Raw genomic sequence first — 20749 nt, 5'->3', positions numbered from 1 at the left:
TTTTAAAAAATAAAAAAAAACCAATGTTTTATTTGTGTTCGTAGGATAAACAAGCTAACATAAAGTTCACATATTTACAGCAAAATCTACATTTCCGAAGCTGCACAAAGGGTTTGGGAAATACTGCTGATGATTTTGACACTAGTCTTCAGAAGTTTTCGGTTCAATCATTTACTGCAGCATAGAACACCTTGTGATAGGAAAGCAAAGGAAACCACAAGTCACACTAAGGCGAAGTCACAAGACCGGGGAAGGATATAGTGACTGAACTACAGTTCCATGACTGCTAAGATAGTTCTATGTCCTCAAGTCAATCGCACAAGCATTTCTTGTGTTCAGACCTGATTATGTGTCAGGTTGATCGTAATTTGAAAAAGACACAAAGTTGTATGAATGACAAAGAATAGAAAAAGGTCATAAAGACCCAAGGGAGCCAAGAATCAGAGGCCATTTAACAGTTTCTGGTTCTTTGATTCACTGCACTTGAGGGAAACCTACGTCTTAGAATAATTGTATAAATCACAGTCTATAGGTTTTCATGGATATTATGCACAGAGAGCCTTGGAGACAGTGAAGGAATTAAAAGATATACAGACCTTTAAGCACACAAGAAGGAATGACCATAATTGTTAGACTATTTTAACGAAATCCCTAACAAAAGGGTACAATAAAGCACACACTGTATGAAAGTCTGATTCATGTGTAAAAAGCATCTACAGAGATTCACAAATTTCATTGGACAGGACAGCAGTTGGAATCAGAAAATGCAGCATATACCAATACAAAATAGAAAAATTGAATTATAAAATTAAGTAGTCGACCTGCCCATCCTTGGCATTTGTTCAACCAGTTCCATTTCATAAAAATTTCCCCATGTTTTCAGAAATACTCGTATTATTTTAACCGTGTTTTTGCAGTGTGACTGGTGTATAAAAAGCATTACTGCAACAATCTTGCTTTTGTAACAAAGCAAATGTGTATGTCAAAAGAGCATTTGTAAAATATTGCAATTTATGTGTCTGTAATTAAACAAATAGGTTCTTCCTGCTGAAAAAAATAAACAGATAAAAGGAGTATTTTATTTACAAGAGCCATGTAATACCAGTCGTGTTATCAATCTTCTAACATAGTGTGTGGTATATTAAAATTCATGATTAAGAATCAGCTTTTCAGGAATGGGCTTTCTTGGCTGCTAAGAGGGTACCTTTGATTGTTCAACAAATTGATTAGTTGGAGATTTTAAAACACTACAGGGAATCACAGTGTCTAATATCCTAGAAATATTTGTTGATTTTAGCAGAAATGGAATGTTTTCTGAGAACAGAACTATAATGGGGGGGGGTAATTTGGTGGCTTTGCTCCAGGGCATTAGAATTTGGAGGGTGCTCATAGCACTTATACTCTTTTGGAAGGTAGATACAACTTGACTTGGTGCTCTCTTTCTCTTCCTCCTCCAAAGGGCATGGTCTAGGATCTCTTCCCACTCCCACCATGCCCCCTTACTTCAACTGAATTTGTCTTTTCTTGGTGCATTTTGTGATGCTTGCCCCTGTGTAAGAATTGCAAGTTATTACTATGTCTAAGAGGCAGCAGTGGACCTATCTTCATTCTAGATGGGTGTGGCACTTTCTTTAGGAAAACCCAGTTCTATAGAACAGGATACCACATTAGTGAAGTTCAATAGTGTTCACAGGGAGGCTGGTACAAGAAATTTAGATTACTTGGAAGTGTTAGAGGTACTTCACCCACTGTTAGATGAGGCTCTAGAGGCACATTTCATTGCCAGGAGGATACCCTAAGTTTATTACTTAAGAAAATAGATTAACCCTGCCTTCATCAAATTGAGATTCCTTTATAAAGGCCCATCACCTCAGGTTGTTTCAAATCAGGCAGAGAATCAAGGGGAGAACTGAAATATGGTTAATTCAATATGGATAGCTTTATTAGAAATTTTCAGTCCATCTTTACTCTCACCCCAACACGTTTCTTATCCCCTGTCAACAACATGGTTTTTCCTTTAAATGGGAAAAATAATTGACTGAACTTGCCATTTCACTTTGCCACTGAGCCCTAAAATACCATACTGGGCTTCACCTTGGCTGTTAGCCTGCTGTAATGGCACTTCCAACTGTTACCTATTCATCCAAACGCAAAGGAGAAGAGTATGTTTCATTCATTACAAAAGAGTTCAGAAAACCTTGATGTTTTAAAAATGTGACATTCAGACGCATACAATGACACTTATTTTTGTAATACTTGTCACATGGTGGTTTCTAGCAGTTGGGTTGTTTGTAAATAATATGGATTCTCTAGAAAAGAACAAATTATGCAACATATAATTACAGTAAATGTGTTTATGCATGTATGCGTGACTGAGAATACTGTGGTGATCTCACTGAATTGAATGAATACTAAGGTTTCCAAATCTGAACAATTGCACGTATATAATTCTATTTTCCAATGAGTTTAGAGAAAATGAACAAAGGGACTTTTTGGGGAGGGCTTTAGGGATATTGCTGCAGTATATTCATAGATGATTCCAGCTGCATCCAGATGCAATAAGCAAGTTAAAATGAGTTGATTTGATTAGGATATTGGAAAAGAGGGCATACGTTGTACATTGTATCTAGAAGGATTGTAGGTAGGGCATAACAAATAATTGAACATCTGATCATCTAACAGAAATAAGGTATCTGACTATCATCCTAAAGTAAATCATTAAAGGGTATAATTATTATTTAAAATATAAATAAATCATTCATATGACAAGAAAACAAGAAGATTAATAAGGGGCACGTGAAAAAGAATTTTTATCATAGGTCTTTTAGACAAAGTCTTAGGAGCAGTCAATTGTATCAAAGACCAAATGGGCTCTTAGGTAGTTTTCAAGTCTCATAATTTTTGTCTGATTACCACGGTGGTTAACAGAGGCTGTGCCCTGATGTGATCCCCTTAGGATTCATATTGGGATCACTTTAGTGCTTAATGCTACAAATTACTCATAGTTCAACCGCAACTTTATGAACTTTATGAAGTTGGTTGGCCAAGGGAATAAAATTAAACAAGGGGGAAAAACAGAACAAAATTCATCTAGGAGGGCATGTGGTATCTGAGATGATCAACTTGTAGGGACCTCAACAGTGCAGTCTGGTAATGTCTTTGTATTTATGCCACCCATGGAAATTATTTGGAAAGCAACCTATGATACTCCAACAAGGAGCAATATCCAACAGCCATCCTACCCTTCTTCCTGCCCTTCAAAAGAGCTATTGTAACTATATCCTGGGACAGCCAATACTCATTTATGCAAACAGGAGCTGTAGCCATTCAGTCAACATTTATAGACCATTACTCTGTAGGATACAGATGATTAGAAGATAAGGTCTTTACCTGAAGTTCCTTCCAGCTCTGAATTATATGATCCCTTAAAGGGTTTAGTCTGAATCATTGCCAAATTGCAGCCTTTTAATTCTTCCCCACTGTCTCTTGATCACCACTCAGAAGTGACTTATTTCCAGCTTGTGGCCCCTATTCTTCCCTTAGCACCCCAAGAAGATATCACTTCCTCCTCTGCTGAGAAAATTAAGGCTATTTCTCATGAATTCCTTCATTTTCCATATATCACACCTCAACACCTCTCTATTTTCACTGTCTCAGAGGAAGAAATAGTCCTTATTTCTTACCTGTACCTCCTCCATACATCCCTATTTCTGCTGAATAGGAAACCAGTCACCTAGATTCGTAACCTCTAAAATTTTAAATTCCTCTGCCTCCCTCACCAGTGCATATCCAATCACTTGCCAAATTCTATGATTTCTACCTTGACTATATCTCTCCTGTCCATCCCCTTCTTTACTTATATGGTAACTATTTTAATTTAGACTTTCATCACCTCTTTTCCAGACAATTTTAGTAGCTATCTAATTGAGTCTCTTTCCTTCAGCCTAATCCTTCTACAATCCCCCCTGCCAAAATAATCTTCCTAATGTGCCATTCTGACCATGTTACTCCCTTGCTCAGAAGTCATTACTAGGTCTCTATTTCCACTAGGGATGGCATTTAAGGCTCTCCACATCTGAATCTAACTTATCTTTTGAGGTGTTTTTTTAATACATGTCCCCTCTTTTTAGTCTCTGTTTGGAAGGATGTAAATTCCTTGAAGAACAAGGACTGTCATCACCCTCTTTCCATGCTCCCAAATTTGGATTCCCAGGACCTGAGATAGTACATTTCACACACCTGGGTGCTTAAGAAATACTTGTTAAAATGAACTGAATTTACTGAGATTAGTGGTTGAAGGGTCAGGAAAAGGTATAAAGACATTTTAGGTTAGAATAGTAAAAACAAAGAATTGATAACTTAAACTTCTACGTTAGTTACAGTACATGGAAAGATAAAAATTGAGGCTTGGAAAAAATAGAACAATGTCAACAAATGCAGTACCTGCCCAGATGTTAGGTAGTATGTTTGTAATGGAAATCCCACTGGGTTTGGAATCTGAATACCCTGGTCTAAATCCTGGCTTCCCTACCTGTTAGCTGTGTGATCTTAGGTAAATCACTTAGTTTCCTGGAACCTTGGTTTCTTCATCTGTAAAAAGCATAAATAAAGGTTTGGACTCAATTATCTTGAATTAAACTACTCGTTCTGAAGGTCTATGATTTTAGTGATGGAAGGGGCCTGACAGATCATTTGGTTCCCCTTCTCCTTATCTTTCAGGAGAGCAAACACACTTAGATTGAAGTATTTGCTCCCAAGGACTCACAATTAATAGTGGTAAGGCTAAGAGTCAAACACAGATTTTCTGAGTCCCAAAGTTCAGTGCTCTTTATAATATACCACACTGTTCTCTACTTAGAGACTTCATCAAATTATACATTTTTAGAGTTGGAGATCATCTTAGCCCAAACCATTCTGTTTTATTCTAGGTAAAAAATGTAGTTAGTGACAGATCTAGAACCAGATTCTAATTTTCTTAATTCTCACTCCAGTGATTTTTCTTCAATTTATTATCTCCCATCTAAGTCTTGTAATTATTTATTTTTAATAAATATGTTCCTTATATTTATTTGTGACTTGATAAGAACTACTAAAAGGTTGGGGAGAGAGGAACATGGGGTAGAACATAGGCCTAGTCTTCTGTAAAGAACAAGTTTAAAATTAGGATTATACTTGCTAGTCTAATGGGAAAAGATAAATCATTTAGTGACAGTAAGATATATCATTCTTGAAGGAATAAAATAGAAAATAGTAAATTATTCATATCAAAATTAGTCATGATTAAGCCATGGATAGATATAGTGATATTTCATAGTACTATTTACATATATGAAATTGCAGATTCAAGGTGAGGTTGTCCTAGAATCATAGAGTTAGAGACAGAAGGAACCTCAGAGGCAATATCTTTGTGTGGATATTTCAGTGATCTGGTATAAACCCCATTGGTCTCAATAGACTTAACTTTAGTTTAGGGTAAACAAGGATATTCCCACTTAGTTTGGAATTGGACTGAAACAGGAGGTTTCTTAACATGCTCAGATATTCCAGGAAGTGGGCACTCCTCACATATGTAGAAATACACAGAAATAATATGGAGAAGAATGGCAGTGGTGGTGACTAATGTAGTCCCGAAAGCCACCCCCCAAAGGTCTTAAAAGTAGCTACTTAGAGAATAAGGCAACTGAGGCAGGAGTCTGAGGAGATTTTTTAAAAGCCATTTTTTTGTGTGTGTATGAAGACTATAACTAGAAGATATCCAAGCTGATGAAGTGAAGATCCTAATGGGCTGAATTCAAGATACTTTGTGAATGTTGGGAATGAGAAAAAAGAAAAAAAAAATCCCCTTAGAAAATAAGTCTTTTCAATCATGTTACCTGAGGCAAAATGAAACAAATTCCAGACAATAAACTGGCACAGGAAAGATGATCTCAGAAAGGAAATGCTTTATAGAAGCCAAGTGGATTAAATATGCATATATAGTTTTAAATTTCAATAATTGACATTCAGAAAAAAGCTATGCCTGGAAATACAGCTCCCTCCTCTCTTTTACTGGTTTCTTAGCATGGGAATAAGAAATGGGGTATTACAAGATACCCCTGCTTATATAGCCCACACACAAGAGTGGGGTATTTACCCTTGGTGTCCTTGAGTACTCTCCAGCTTCTATCAGTGATGGTTTTGATGTCCTAACCATGTCTACCTGAGGCAAATATACTGTTATTTGGATTCTCAGTTTTGATTGTCTAAGTGGCAGGCAAGGCAGGCAGAGTTGTTCTGTGAGTAGAGTTGTCCTGCCAGACTCAACCACAAATTCAATCACCTTTTCCCTACCCATAACCTATTAACTTTTCTGATTAGCTTTTATTACTCCAGGATAAGGATGGATAGATGTTGGGAGGCAGGGTAGACCTGGAACTACTATGAGTTCCTTCTTTGGATTTGAATAATCTTTGGATATAAAAACTCAAGGTGAAAGAAAAAAAAAACAATTTTAGTCTTAGCATCCTCATAGCCCATGACAATTATAGTATAACATTTTTATGTTTAAATACCTAGAAAAAATCTTTGCTTTTAAGCAGTTTCAGATTGTATAGACTGATTGAGAATTAATAGCTTTCAGTCAAGCTGAGTTCCCCTTGTACTCATCAAGGTGGAATCAAGATGTATTCCTCTAAATCTTTCCTTTACATGCCAAAAAACTTGCTATGACAGAGATGTAACTGGATATGAGAATTATGTGGAACTTCAGAAGATCATCCACCCCTTTGTTTTACAGAAAAGGAAACTGATCCCCATTTGCGGGAAGTGATTTTCATTGGGTTATGCTTTAGTACACAGCAAACCCTACATTTTCACTCATGATACTACAATAACAGGTATGTTCAACTAGTGCATTTCTCTGGAACAGCTGTCTCCACTGGGGCTTGCATGGCCCCGCATGGTTGATTATAGGATCACATAAGACTTCTTATCCACATTTTCTTATAACTGGATTATCCAGTTTATGGATTCCTTTGGATCTGTGTGGATTCCAAGTCAAGTCCTTTGTTTCTCTTCCCTTTTCTTCTCTTTTGGGGTATTTAACCTTTTATTATCAATCCTAGTGAAACTTTTGTAAAGATAGGAAGAAGAACCAAAAAGTTTTGGAAAACTTTTTCTTTAAGCTCCTAGTTGGCAAATCAGGTGAAAAAGAAAAAAAGGAAATTAGGTGGAGAGAACAATAGAAGCCCATGGTTTTGGCAAACACTAGCCTTTGGATTATTTGTAGATTTCAATTTTTCATTCCATCCCTGACCCCCCTTTAGTAAGCACTGATAATTGAGATCTGGATAAACAAATAGCCATTAAATTAACTCTCAGGAGTTATACCCTCTACTTCCCATGAGGCAGCACCAGCAGTAGCTGGCAGGCCTAGCAGTTTCTGCTGGTGTTGCTAATCCCCCCGTCTCCATTAGACACACTCAACAAGCTGCTGCCCCGGCCAGTGGGAGAGGGGGAGGGAGGAGGCACTGAACACATGGACCTTGCGATGCCTTGTAGCAGGGTCACAGAACTGCACCCAAAAATGGCTGAGAATGAACAAGAGCTGAAAGATTCTGGTTTGGGCCCAAATGATGACAATGCGGGCTAGCACTGAAAGCAGCCATCAGAATGCGTGAACATTATTTACAAGTCTCAGGTTTTTTAGCATCCATTCAAAGCCATGGTCAACCACACACAACATAAGATGACAGAACATTTCAATGAACTATATACAGAATTTACACGAGCATTTACATCTGCCTTGCTAGAGGCTGCTAAGGTATTATTCCACACTCCTCTTAGAATTTTCTCTTGGCATGATTTTTCTTTCTTGAGACAATTTGTTCTGTCATTCCCATCACCACAATTGCCAGCTGAACCAAAGTGAACCAAAACCAAACACTTTTTGGATTATACTTGGTTTAGAAAAGACAGTGGAATATCACCCTTTGGTAAGATGCTAAGGAATAGACATCATTATAAGAGATCTTGGAAATTCTTCCAGTCTGGCATTAGAAATATATTTTTCATTTGGCAAATTGTAATTCAGTTTCTCAAATGGATGTTATAAAATAGTCACTGACTTCAGAAAGACGGAATGTATCTGAGAATATTTCCAAGTATCATATATAATATTCATTTAAGAAAATCCCACCCTTGCACCCATGAACCAGTGTCATTGCACACGACGTATTTCCTTCTCCTATTTCCCAGTGTAAAGCACTAGAAAGGTTGGAACTATGAGAACATTTCTCCTTATTCCCCCTGCAGCACAACCAGCCAGTCTCCTGTTCCTATTTGGCAAAAGAGAATGGAAGCAAAGCTCTCCCAGGTAGTTCCAGCCCTAAACTTGTTTTTACCTGAGTATCTGCCTCCTAAAGCTGGTAAGTGTAATGCACATCATGTGTAACATTATGGCCAAAGTAACATGAATGCAAAGGAATGAATGTGTGGTCACATCTATAACATGAGAGATTGATTCTATCATGCATCCACACTGGGAGAATCTACTGTAATGTTTGGGAAACTTGAACAGTTAGACATCTATCTCTAAGGCTATAGTGGAATATAGTTAGCCCACAGCATTTCCTTTTTTTTTAAAGCTCCTTCTGTCATTTAAGCAATGTAATATGTTATGACCATTTTAATGCACATGAATAAAATGACCAGTTGGAGGCTATAAATCTTTCTTCTCTCCATAATATTCAGCCTTGATTCTCCCAGGGTTGGGCATGAGCTAAGGGTAACCAAGAATGTTTAACAACATCTGTATGAACCAGTGTGTGTAGGAAGTGAGTGGCAGGCTCTGAAAAGCTGGAGGCAAAGAGAGAGGAGAGGAGAGGAGAGGAGAGGAGAGGAGAGGAGAGGAGAGGAGAGGAGAGGAGAAGGAGGCAGGGGCCACCAAGACAATTACTTCATGCCTTGGCAAGTAGCAGTCATCTCTCCTCTAGTTAGGTGTAGGAAGGAGGGAGGAGCATGGTGAGGAATTGAAGGTGGGGAAGAGAAGGAGAAGGAGTTCAGGTGGAATAAAGGGATATCTTCCTGTTTCTAGAAGTCCATTTTTGCAGGCCTCATGATTATTGTTTTTCCCCTTGAAACTAACCATGCTTCAATGAGGTCTTTTGAAAATGGAGATTGATTCTCAATAGAAAAGGAGAACATCTTTTTGGTTTTCTCAGGACTGTCCCAAAGTATTCATTTTACATTTCATACTCCAGAGCACATGTTGAATATTTACATTTATTTTACTCTCCAGAAGTAAGCTAATGCCTTGATGATCATAAACTACCCTAGAAAACTCCTTCAGAAGAACTCTTAGTTGTAACCAGCTCATGATTTAGATAATGCTTCTTGAAACACTGAGAAATACCTCCTTTTTCATGTTATATTTGGCAGTTCATACTTTCTTAGCACATACATTTTGCCTCTTCTATGGAAAGGAGAAAATTATTTCTCAATAAAATATTGTCTTCCTCTCTTTCTCTCCCTCCCAGCCCTCTTTCCCTACCTCTCTTTGGTTCTATATGTGTCTTTCTTTGTATTTGCCTCTTGATGTGTCTGTGTGTCTTTGTTTTTCTGGTTGTGTCTGACTTGGTGTCTTTCTGTGTGTCTGTATGTATTTCTCTATCTCTTTGTGTCTCTCTCTGTCTTTTTATGTCTCTCTCTTATTTGGAGCAGGAACTTTAAAATATGATAGAAGAGCATCAAGGAATAGCAACAGGAAGGGAAGGATGATGTGAGGCAAGGGCTTTTTAGCTGAAATAGTCTTTTAGAAAAATGGCACATTGCCACAAAATTTTCTAAGTCAGAAGAAGAAAAGATGTTCACAATAACAGACAAGCTTGGTTCTAAAGTTAATTTACATTTTGCCTGACAGTCCTAGAAATAAGTCCTTTCCAGAGGATCTGGCTTAAAGGTATAGCACATCATTTAAGCAGGGAATTACAGGACCTTGATACACACTTGGGACAAGCACAATTAAAGGCAAATTGCTGACGTCTCTGCCTCCCTTCCACCCCTACCTCCTCGACTCTCCACTCCACAGATTAGGAAACCCTTCACAACAGGTATAGAGTAGATTCTGGGAGGGGAGTGGGTGGGAGAATCTTTCTCACTCTTTGGGATTCCTTGTTTTTCCCTCTGTTGTGGGGTGGAGGGAACAGAGATTTCCTGAGAATCTGTAACTTGTCAATGGCTTGTTCTGAGACATTAGATTTTTTTTTGGCAGCATGATGTTGTTACAGATCACCAGGAAGCAGTACAGGAAAAGAGCAAGGTTTTCTTTTCATTTTCATTAAAAAAAGAAGAAAAATCAAATTGAGAGATATTAGGAAAAGTTGCCCTAGATCTCTCTTTCTGTTGTTGTCATATTTTTTTTTTGTAAACATGATGATAAATAGTGATTGTTTCAAAGCTGCTCTCAAAGAGCTAATAATCTGGACCGAAATGTACTGGGGGGAAATACCATTCTCATTTGAAGTAAACATGGTACAGTAATAAAACTGATATGTTGGAGCTAAAACCAAGTGGATGGCTGAATATCTTACCTTAAAAATACATCAGTGTAGCTGCTAGGGACCTGTGAGATATAGGGGAAAAAAACAATAGAGGAGGATAATGATCTAAATTGTGTTATCATAACAGAATTTAGTGCACGTAGTAAAGCCAATAGACAACATTAAAAAGAGAAAAAGTGACTGGAAAAAACATCCTTGACCACTTGTCTATAGAATTCACATCAGTCAAATCCGGGATCTTGACCTTAAGCTGTGATGCCCGTCTCCGGATGCGCCCCTTGTTGTGAATGGCATGCCGATCCAAAGCACTTCGGCCATAGGCCTCTCGGGTAGGGGGCCTCCGGTACTGTATGCTTGCACTGTCGTAGGAATACATCGTGGCTTTGGGGTCACTAGCACTTGTAAGCACTTCTGAACCACTGGCTTCATTCCTGATTTCCAGGGTGCTAAGAAGAATGTTGCCATGAGCATCAACCTGGAAAAAGGCACAAATTTTAGATACATTTAGCCACAAATTCACGAATAGGAAAACACTCTATCCTTTTATTTATTTTTGTTTGTTTTGCTTACCACTTACTGGCTCACATGTATACTGGTCTCAGAAATCAAATGTGTCTTTTTTATGAGATGTTTGTGGCATGCCTCCTTGTTTTCTTAATTCCCTCTCTGTCCTCCACTCTCAACTCTGGACGTTCCTATAACCTCTAGCCCCCAATTCCCCATTTCATTCTGGTTTCTCCTCCCTCTCTCTATTTCTGGAAGGTGCAGCTAATATTTAACATTTTTGTAAGGAGATAAGCATTTGGACACTAGCACAATAATCAAGTCTGCTTAGTTTCAAGAGAATAGCTGCTTCTCTGGCTGCTGAGTTACCTGAAAGAGTAGAGTTAATACTTGAAAATAAATTTGGCATTCTAATAAGCTTGGCAATTTTTTTCTGTACTCTTTAAAAACATTTTTCAATTTTATTTTATTTTCATTGCTGAAATCTCTTCCTCCTACCTCTTTCTCCTCCACACTTGAGAAAGCAAGAAAAATAAAATCCGTCACAAACATGTATAGTTAAGTAAAACTAATTTCTGTATTAGTCATGCCCATGTATATGTGTGTGTTTGTATGTATATATGCACACATACATACATACACTATGCCGCAGTTTGTACTTTGAGTCCATCACCTCTTTATCTGGAGGCAGGTAGCATGTTTCATCATGAATCCTCTGTAATTGTGGTTGGTTCACACATCTTTCAATGTTGTTTGTCTTTATAATAATGTTACTGTTTAAATTATTCTTCTGGTTCTGCTCACTTCACTTTGCATCAGTTCATACAAACCTTCCCAGGTTCCTCTGAAATCATCCCTTTCATCATTTTTTATAGCACAATAGTAGTCCATCACATTCATATACTATAACTTGTTTAGCCATTCCCCAGTTGTTGGAGATCCCCTCAATTTTCAATTTTTTTCATGACTAAAAGAGGTACTATAAATATGTATTTTTATACATATGGGTCATTTTTCTTTTTCTTTGATTTCTAGAAATGCTGTTGCTAGGTCAAAGACTATCCATAGTTTCATAGCTTTTTGGATATATTTCCAAATTGTTTTCCAGAATGCTTAGGACCATTCTTCATATCTAGGAGTCAGTAAGCAAGGCTGGCCTGATGAAATCATAGACAGAAGGCAAATAAAATGAAGGTAGAAGAAAAAGCACACAGGAAAAGAGTAAATGGGGCAGTCATAAAGTCAGACACTAGGTCACCAAAGCATTTATTAAGAATCTATTGTATGCCATTAACTATGCCAAGCACTGGAGAAACAAAGAAAGACAAAACATGGTTCTTCCCCTCAAAGAGCTTACATTCTAAAATGGGTTGCTTCTGAAGTATAACTGGGAAGAAGGTAGCTTCATCAAAGGCTGAGAGGAATAGCATGTAATGGAGGAGGTGAAGCAGAGAGGAATTCATAGCAAAAGTTATACCATGTTGGACATTGTGATAGATTAAGCTATGCATACATTCTATACCTCGACATAGCTAATACATTGAAATTACACACACACACACACACACACACACACACACACAGAAACACATGTCTCTAGGGGTGGCTAGGTGGTACAGTGGTTAGTTTAGAGAACTGGCCCTTGAGTCAGGAAGACCGGAGTTTAAATCTCACTTAGGACACTTGCTACCTATGTGACCTTGGGGAAGTCACCTAACCCCAATTGCCTTAAACGTCCAGGACCATCTCCAGTCATCCTGATATATATCTTGCAACTGGACTCATATGGCTCTGGAGGAGAGAGCGAGGTTGGTGGTCTTGCACAGCCTTACCTCACTTAAATCCAATTCAGGGCAAGTCATAACATCACCTCCTGATGTCATGGTCCTTTTTGAGAATGCAGGACAAACAACACATATCTATATATTGATGATTGTATATTAATACAATCGATGTCCTTTGTAATCCTATGTCATTTGCATATATATATATATATATATATATATGATGTATCACTAGATATTTCTTAATAAGTAAACAAAAATCCGAGTGACCCACTTTTTGATATGCTTGTTATAGCCTAAAAGGTGTCAAAATTCTCAGCAGGATTCCAAGTTTCCAATGATGTCTGGGGGTTTCATAGATCTATAATCTTTATCACCTTGGAGGGGGAAGCATTTCTCATGCCTGGATTTAACATCTGCAGTGCCTTATGGGCTCATTTTTAAAAGCTTCAATGCAGCTGCTTCAACTATAAATCAAAACAAAGCACACATTTCTGTAGCTTTAGTGAAACTGTGTGTTGACATGACTGTCCAACAAGGGCTCATAGAAGGCCATGTGTATAATAAATGAGCAATGCCATTCCATGCCCAGAGGCAACAAGACAAAAAACTCTGGGATGCTCACGGTTATGACTAGGGCATATAAGCCATTTTATATGAAACTGTTTACAAGGTCTATGGAGCAATAGAAGGATCAGTCAACCTTTACATCGAAGGCAAAAGAATCTAATTTTTTCTGCTACATTTAATCCAACAAAGGGTAGCATTTAAAAATACAATTCCAGATGCATTCTGTATATAACTCCTTCAGATAATACAACTGGGCAGATGAAGTGGCCAGCTTCCTCCAGTTGTTAGCGCATTATCTGAATCTGATTTGAGGAAAAGGAAGAGGAAGAAGTGGAAGCCTTTGATAGCAGACATGATCATATTAATAGCAATACACTAACTGTATTTTACAGTTTTGCAGAGTCAGCATGAGTAGTAGAGATATATTGCTGCATTTTGAGTCAGGAAGACCTAGGTTCTATTCTACCTCACCTATTTACTACCTGTGTGATCTTAGGGAACTCTGAGCCTCAATTTCCTCATATGTAAAATGGGGATAATAATAACATTTATCTTAGAGTGGTTGTGAAGCTCAAATGAGAGGATGTTTTATAAAAGTGTTTTGCAAACCTGAAAGTGCTACACAAATATAACCTATTGTGTTTCTATGTCTTCCACTAAAAGAGCTCATTCATCACAGGTATGGAAAATATCATGCCCATTTTAGAGCTAAGAAAACTAAGGCTTAGAAAGGTTATGTGACTTGCCAATGGTCTAATGGTAGTGGATATCAGAACCAGCCTCATATCTAGGTTTCTTTTCAAGTTCAGTGTTCTTTATACTATCTCTGATTGTGAAAAGAATGGTGTTTTGGGGGAAGAGTATTTATTTTCCTGTATAGCTTATTTATTTTTTATTTCTATAGGCGTTTGTAATGCGTCTCTTCCATCCACCTTCTCTCTAAATGAACAACAATAACAACAACCCTGGAAAAATAAAGCCCTCATCATAAACCTGCATAGTTCAGTATAACACATTCCCTTGCTGTCCATGCCTGAGAATATATTTCTCTCTCTGCATTTTAAGTTCATCACTTTTCTGGCAGGAGGTGGGTGGTATAATTTATCTTCTTTCTCCTAGACTTGTGATTTATGATGGCACTGATCCGAGTTCTAAAGTCTTTTAAAGTTGTTTTTCTCTATAATGTTGTTGTCATTGTATAAATTGTCCTCCCGGTTCTGATTACTTCAATCTGCATTATTCATAGAGGTCTCCCCAGTTTCTGCCGCTACTATTTATTTTGGCAGAACTTATGGCATAGTGCCATTACATTCATATACCATAATTACTTAGCCATCTTCAATGCAAGGACAATCCCTGCTTTCCAAATTTTGGCTGCTATGCAAAGCACTGCTCTAAATATTTTTGTGTGTATAGGTCCCTTTCCTCTTTCTTTAATCTCTTTGGGAATAGCTGGGTCAAAGGGCACTCACAGTTTAGTAATTTTGGGGGCACAGTCCCAAATGACTTCCCTGAATGGCTGGACCAATTCATGGCTCCACTAACAATGCATGGCTGTGCCTGTGTACTTGTAAAGTTATCCTAGCTCTTTCTCCTATACCCATCTTGAAAGGCCTACAAATAAATCTGAAAACAAAAGATTCCTAACCCCATATACCATGAAATCACACCTAACATGAGCCAAGTTTTGCTACAGTCTATTTTTTTAAAAAAACAGGTGATAGAATTAGGAACATTTTAAGTATATTTAATACATACTTTGAAATATCTTAAAAAGTGACCCCTCAGTGCTTAAAAATTTTATTGCTTGAATTCTGTGTAAACTTGATCTAGTCTTCCTGACATTCTTAAGTACCCTTCTTAGTTCCTGATATCATACCTTTTGTTGTTGTTGTTCAATCGATTTTCAGTGATGTCTGACTCTTTGTGACATCATTTTTGTGGTTTTCTTGGCAAAGATATTGAGTTTGCCATTTCCTTCTCCAGCTCATTTTTTACAGATGAGGAAACTGAGGCAAACAGGGTCACAGAATTAGTGTCTGAAGCCAGATTAGAGTACATAATATCATGGAATTCAATAGGGATAAATGTAAAAGTATCATGAAATTCAATAGGGAAAAATGTACCTCCTAGACTCTTCATTTGTACTTGATGGGGGAGAGGGAGAGAGGTATGATTATACACCAGTTTGATGTGTTATTTTATTTTATTATTTTTTGGTGAGGCAATTGGGGTTAAGTGACTTGCCCAGGGTCACACAGCTAGTAAGTGTCTGAGGCTGGATTTGAACTCAGGTACTCCTGAATCCAGGGCCAATGCTTATCCACTGCGCCATCTAGCTGCCCCTATACACCAGTTTGAAAAAGAGCTTGGGGTCTTAGTGGCCTGAATGCTTAATGTGAGTTACCTGTGTGATATGGGAAAAGATGTTGCAATCTTAGGCTGCATAGATGTTAGGAAAAAGGAAGTAATAGTTCAACTATATGCTGACCTATTCTGACCACACATGAAATGCATCTGGGCACTATGGTTTAGGAAGAATATTGATAATTTATAGACTTTCCCAAGGAGGGTAACCAGTATGGTGAAGGGCTATGAGGTGATGTTACATGTAGATCAGTTAAAGGCACTGGGTATGTTTAGCCCCAAGACAAGAAGCCTCAAGGTGGACGTGAAAAGTGTGTTCAAGGTTTTTGAAGAGCCAGCATATGGAAAGATATTAGATTTTTTTCTATTTAGCCCTCCATAGGAATCTTTTGTTTTCAGATTTGTTTGTAGGCCTTGCAGGAGAAAGAGCTAGGATAACTTTACAAATACACAGGCACAATCATGCATTGTTAGTGGAGCCGTGAATTGGTCCAGCCATTCAGGGAAATCATTTGGGACTGTGCCCCCCAAATTACTAAACTGTGCATGCCGTTTGACCCAGACATTCCCAAAGAGATTAAAAAAAGAGGAAAGGGACCTACACATACAAAAATATTTAGAGCAGTGCTTTGCATAGTAGCATTGGGTAGAAGTAGCAAAGCAAGGCTTAAGATTAGGAAAATGTTTCCAACAGTTTGAGTTTTCTAAGCTCAATGGGATGGGATGCCCTAGGAAATAGTGAGTTCTTGCTTGTTTGAAGTCTCGGAGTAGTTGTTGGATGAACAGTGGTTGTGTATTGTGGAAATTTATTTTGATTTGGGGACCGTACCTTTAGGCTGAGATTAGAAAGCCTTAGGTCCTCAGGGTCTCTCTCCCTCCTCCTCAGCTTCAGCTGAGGAGAAAAAGCCCCATGGGCTATATAAGACGCCAGATCAGACAGCTGGGGGAAAAAAAAAGCCCCCAGCTCCCTCCGACCTGAGCGGAGCTATCTGAAGGATAGCCTGAGAGCACCCCCCCCCACCAGCTGCAGCTCTGGCTGGCGGATTAGCTTGGTCTGTGGGGGCGAAGGAAGCCCCAAGATTTGAGTGGAGAGAAGAAAAGGTATATAGAGACCTGGGAGTTAGATAGGAGGCAAGGAAGGAGACTAGGGAAGATGGACTAGATAGAAAAGGAGCAAGGATGGACTAGAAAGAAGTGGGGCTGACTAGAAGAGGACAGACTAGAGGAGACTTGAGGACGGACTAGGAGAGAGGCTGACTAGAGGGGAGCCCGGACAAGGACGGAGGAGAGTTCTGTTCGGAAAAGGAGAGACGGGTCTGACAAGGTTACAGGCCTTAATACAAACCAGGGAAAGTGTAATGTGCCCTGAGGCCGGAGGCGGCTAAGGCCCTAACTGTATTCAAGAACGCAGCAGGTGCGAAAGAGAGGAGATGGCAGGAAAGCAGTCAGGTTGTACACTTTATTTCCCTGTATTCCTAATTTGAAATAGTATCTCATAAATAAACTCTGCTTTGATTATTTAGTTAAGAGCCTTCTTAATCTTTAGTCTATCAGTTTGGGAGCAGTGTGGTGGAACTTTATAAATGGCCCATATTAAATTAACAAAGTCAGATAGCCAAATAGTCAAAAGTCCCCAGTTTAGTCCTCCACTCAGAAAGATTAGTCCTCCAGTCAGCTTCAGCCCCCAAATTAGGCTAGTCATTTAAAAATATTTCAACATTTGAATGGTGACTGTGGCAGGACTTACGGCCCAATTATAATTTTTCTAAACTTATCATTTTTCATAAGTACAGTTATTATAATTGTTCCAGGTTATAGTTATGAACAATTAATTTTTTGTACAGTATGTTATAGTGGGGATTCCTTTGTGAGGTATGGACTAAACCAGATGGCTGATGAGGTCTCTTGGATCTCTCAAATTCTGTGATGCATCTGGTTTTGATGTATTAAGGGTCCAAGTTAGCTGCATTGTCATAAATGATGAGAATAGACTACTATAGAAATGCTGACCAATATCTTTTATTTCTCTTTTATTTATTCTCCTTCCATTTCCATCTATATATATGTTCTTGAGATGATATGGTTCAACAACAAGCTTTTGGTACATTCAGAATTTTTTCCCACTCTTTTGCTATTTTTTCAGGCAATAATAATATATTTGTAATTTTCAATATATCTCAAACAGGAAAGATAGCAAATGATTGGAAATGAGCAAACATATTATTTACAAATAAAGGCCATCAAGAGGACTTGAGTGACTACAGGCCCATATACTTAGTTCAAGACTGTAATGCAAATAACCTACACATATTTCAAGGGTATCTTTTCTCTTGGAAATATGTCAAGGGAAGAGAGAGTCTTTTTGCAGAAAATTTTCTATAGCAGATCACATCTTCATATTCACAAAACTGCCTGAAATGTATAGATAAGATTACTGTGTGTTTACTATCAAAAAATCGATTCATCAATTTAAATATAGCTTTAATGGTTCTGTTCTAACAAGGTGCCCAACTTGCATATGTTAAGATTATACAAGATTCATAAATAGATGAAACCACAGAAATAACTTGTCAATGATCTGATTATTGACATTAAGCAAGGGACAAAACAGTGACATCTGCTTAACAAAGGTATTCACTATTCCCACGAGTGGTCTACTGTAGAAAGCGAAGTTGTTCCCCATAGATTGTAGAGTTCTCTAGAGGCTTCTTTCTAGGGATGACATTGTGCTGACTGAACGTTCTCCTAAATTTCAGGAGCAATTATTTCAGGGGCAAAAGAGGTAGCTTATAACACTTCCAGAATTCATTATTCTTCTTTCCTCAATCTTTTCTCACTAGGCTCAGATCATTTCCACTGTTCTGGGAGGCAAACGTATTTTCTAGAGTGAGTATAATGCTGCCTCGTATGTGTACGCAAGCACAGAAGAGGCTTTCTAAATAACACCGGGGAAGAGAATTTCAGCTGAATAGACGTGTGCATGTCAAGGTTCCCTGTCTGACATTTTTAAAGTAGGTGGCAGGAGAAATATGCATTAAAAAGTCCACAGTGATTGCTGTCATACTGCCTGCTAATTAAGAAGTGAAAAAAGTGGCAGTGGAAAGAAAATGGAATTTGTAAAACCCGAAGATTGCCAGCATAAGTAGAGCAGAGCTGGGCTGGAGCCAGTGACTTCACACATTGTAAGTGTGCAGGCAGATGTGATGGGTCACACGGAGGTGTCTGGATAGGTTTGCTCAGTTGGGGATGCTTAGGTTCCTATCCAAGGGACTTGGCTCCAAGACTATTACAACCCAGCTGGAGGGTGCCGAGAAGTCTGGAATAATCCAGAAATTGGGAGAGGGATGCTAAGTCTTGCCCAAAGCCAGAGCTGCCACAAACTGTTACTGTGGTCATCTGGGTGATACAGTATGGGGCGGGGGATAGAATTAACCCTTTGGGAGAGCCAACTTAATGGTCTATTTTCATAGTTGGAAATCTGACTGAATTCATGGACTTCAAGAGTGCATCAAAGGTATTTTAGGATTCCTAGTAAAACTCCAGGACATTGTTATTGAAGGAAGGGCTGGTTAGTGAATACCTAGAAAAAGAGGTAGTGATGACAAAGAACCAGCAAGGCTTCATAGCTCCTGGCAGACTGACTTCCTTTCATCTTCTGACAGGGCTATTTGACTGGCAGATAAAGGGATACTATGGATACACTTTAACTAGATTTTAGCAAGACATTTGACAAAATCTCTCGCTGTTCTTGTGGAAAAGAGAGATGCGTGGGCTAGAAGATGGTATGCTTGGGTAGATTTGGCACTGGTTGAATGGTTGGATCCAAAGGATAATCATTAATGTTACCTTAGAAGGTTCATAGAGTGGTCCCTAGGTATCTGTTATTTAATATTTTTGCCAATGATTTGGATAAAGGCAAACATGGAAAAGGGAAGAAAATGAACATTTATTAAGCTCCTGCTATGTGCCAGGCACTAAAACATCATCTCACTTAATTCTGCAATAACCCTGGGAGGTAGGTGCTATGATTCTATCTACTTACAGTTGAGGAAACTAATGAAGACAGAGGTTAAGTGAATTGTACAAAGTTACACAGATAGTGTCTGAGGCCAGATTTGAACTCAGGTCTTCCTGACTCTAGGCTAAATACTCCATACACTGTGCCACTTAGGTGCCTCTTGGATAACCTGCTTAGCAAATTTGCAAATGACAAAGTTCTAAGAGGAATGCCAAAGATTGAGAAGGATCTTATTCGGCTAGACTGCTGGACTGGATTGATTAAAATGAAATTCAAAAAGAATAAATGTAAAGTATTATATCTACATGAAAAAAAAAACCCAACCCAGTTTCCCAAGTACAATATGGGGGAGGTGTGGCTATAGAGTTGTTCATCTGGATGAAATCTGGAGGGCGGAACTGCAAGATGAACTATGTTATGAGAGTCAAAAATGCTAATCTGACTGTAGATTGCATCAAAAGAGGCTTAGTGTTTAGGAGTAGGGAGGTGATAATACAGCTCCACTCTGCTCAGCTCTACAAGAATTTCTATAGGACTGTGTTCTGTGCCAGGCCGCTAGGTGGCACTGTGGATAGAGCACAAGGCCTGGGGTCAGGAAGCCTCAGCTTCCTTACTTCAAATCTGGCCTTGGACACTTATTAGCTGTGTGATCCTGAGAGAGTCACTTAAACCTGTTTGCCTCAGTTTCCTCATCTGTAAAATGAGTTAGAGAAAGAAGTGGCCAGCCACTTTAGAATCTCTGCCAAGAAAACCTGAAATGGGGCCATGGAGAGTCAGACACGACTGAACATTTTAAGAAGGGAGTTGGCAAGCTGGTGTGTGCAACAAGCTGGTGAGGACAACTAGGATGGTAAAGGGACCTGAATCTATGTCACATGAGTATCACTGAAGGGAACAGGGCATGTTTAGACTAAAGAAGAGAATACTTAGGTTGGGCATCATTGTTGTCTTTAAGTTAAATAGGGGGG

General features: G+C 38.6%; 1 protein-coding gene across 2 annotated transcripts in view; it reads right to left on the bottom strand.

Moving 5' to 3' along the window:
- Window positions 1-399: 399 nt before the first annotated feature.
- The window catches only part of GABRB1 (gamma-aminobutyric acid type A receptor subunit beta1), a 433528-nt gene continuing 413178 nt past the window's right edge, over window positions 400-20749 (bottom strand). The window contains exons 9-10 of one of the 2 annotated variants that reach the window (XM_043970569.1): window positions 10783-11013; window positions 400-10600 (exon numbers count right to left, since the gene is read on the bottom strand). In XM_043970569.1, the coding sequence (XP_043826504.1) occupies window positions 10565-10600; window positions 10783-11013 (267 nt within the window). In that variant the 3' untranslated portion in view covers window positions 400-10564. Of the gene's footprint in view, window positions 11014-20749 lie in introns of both variants that reach the window. The other variant, XM_043970567.1, reaches the window with a different exon arrangement.

Source organism: Dromiciops gliroides, chromosome 6 (assembly GCF_019393635.1).
Source record: "Dromiciops gliroides isolate mDroGli1 chromosome 6, mDroGli1.pri, whole genome shotgun sequence".
In the NCBI taxonomy this organism is placed as follows: domain Eukaryota; kingdom Metazoa; phylum Chordata; class Mammalia; order Microbiotheria; family Microbiotheriidae; genus Dromiciops; species Dromiciops gliroides.
This window is presented reverse-complemented; position numbering and strand designations above follow the sequence as displayed.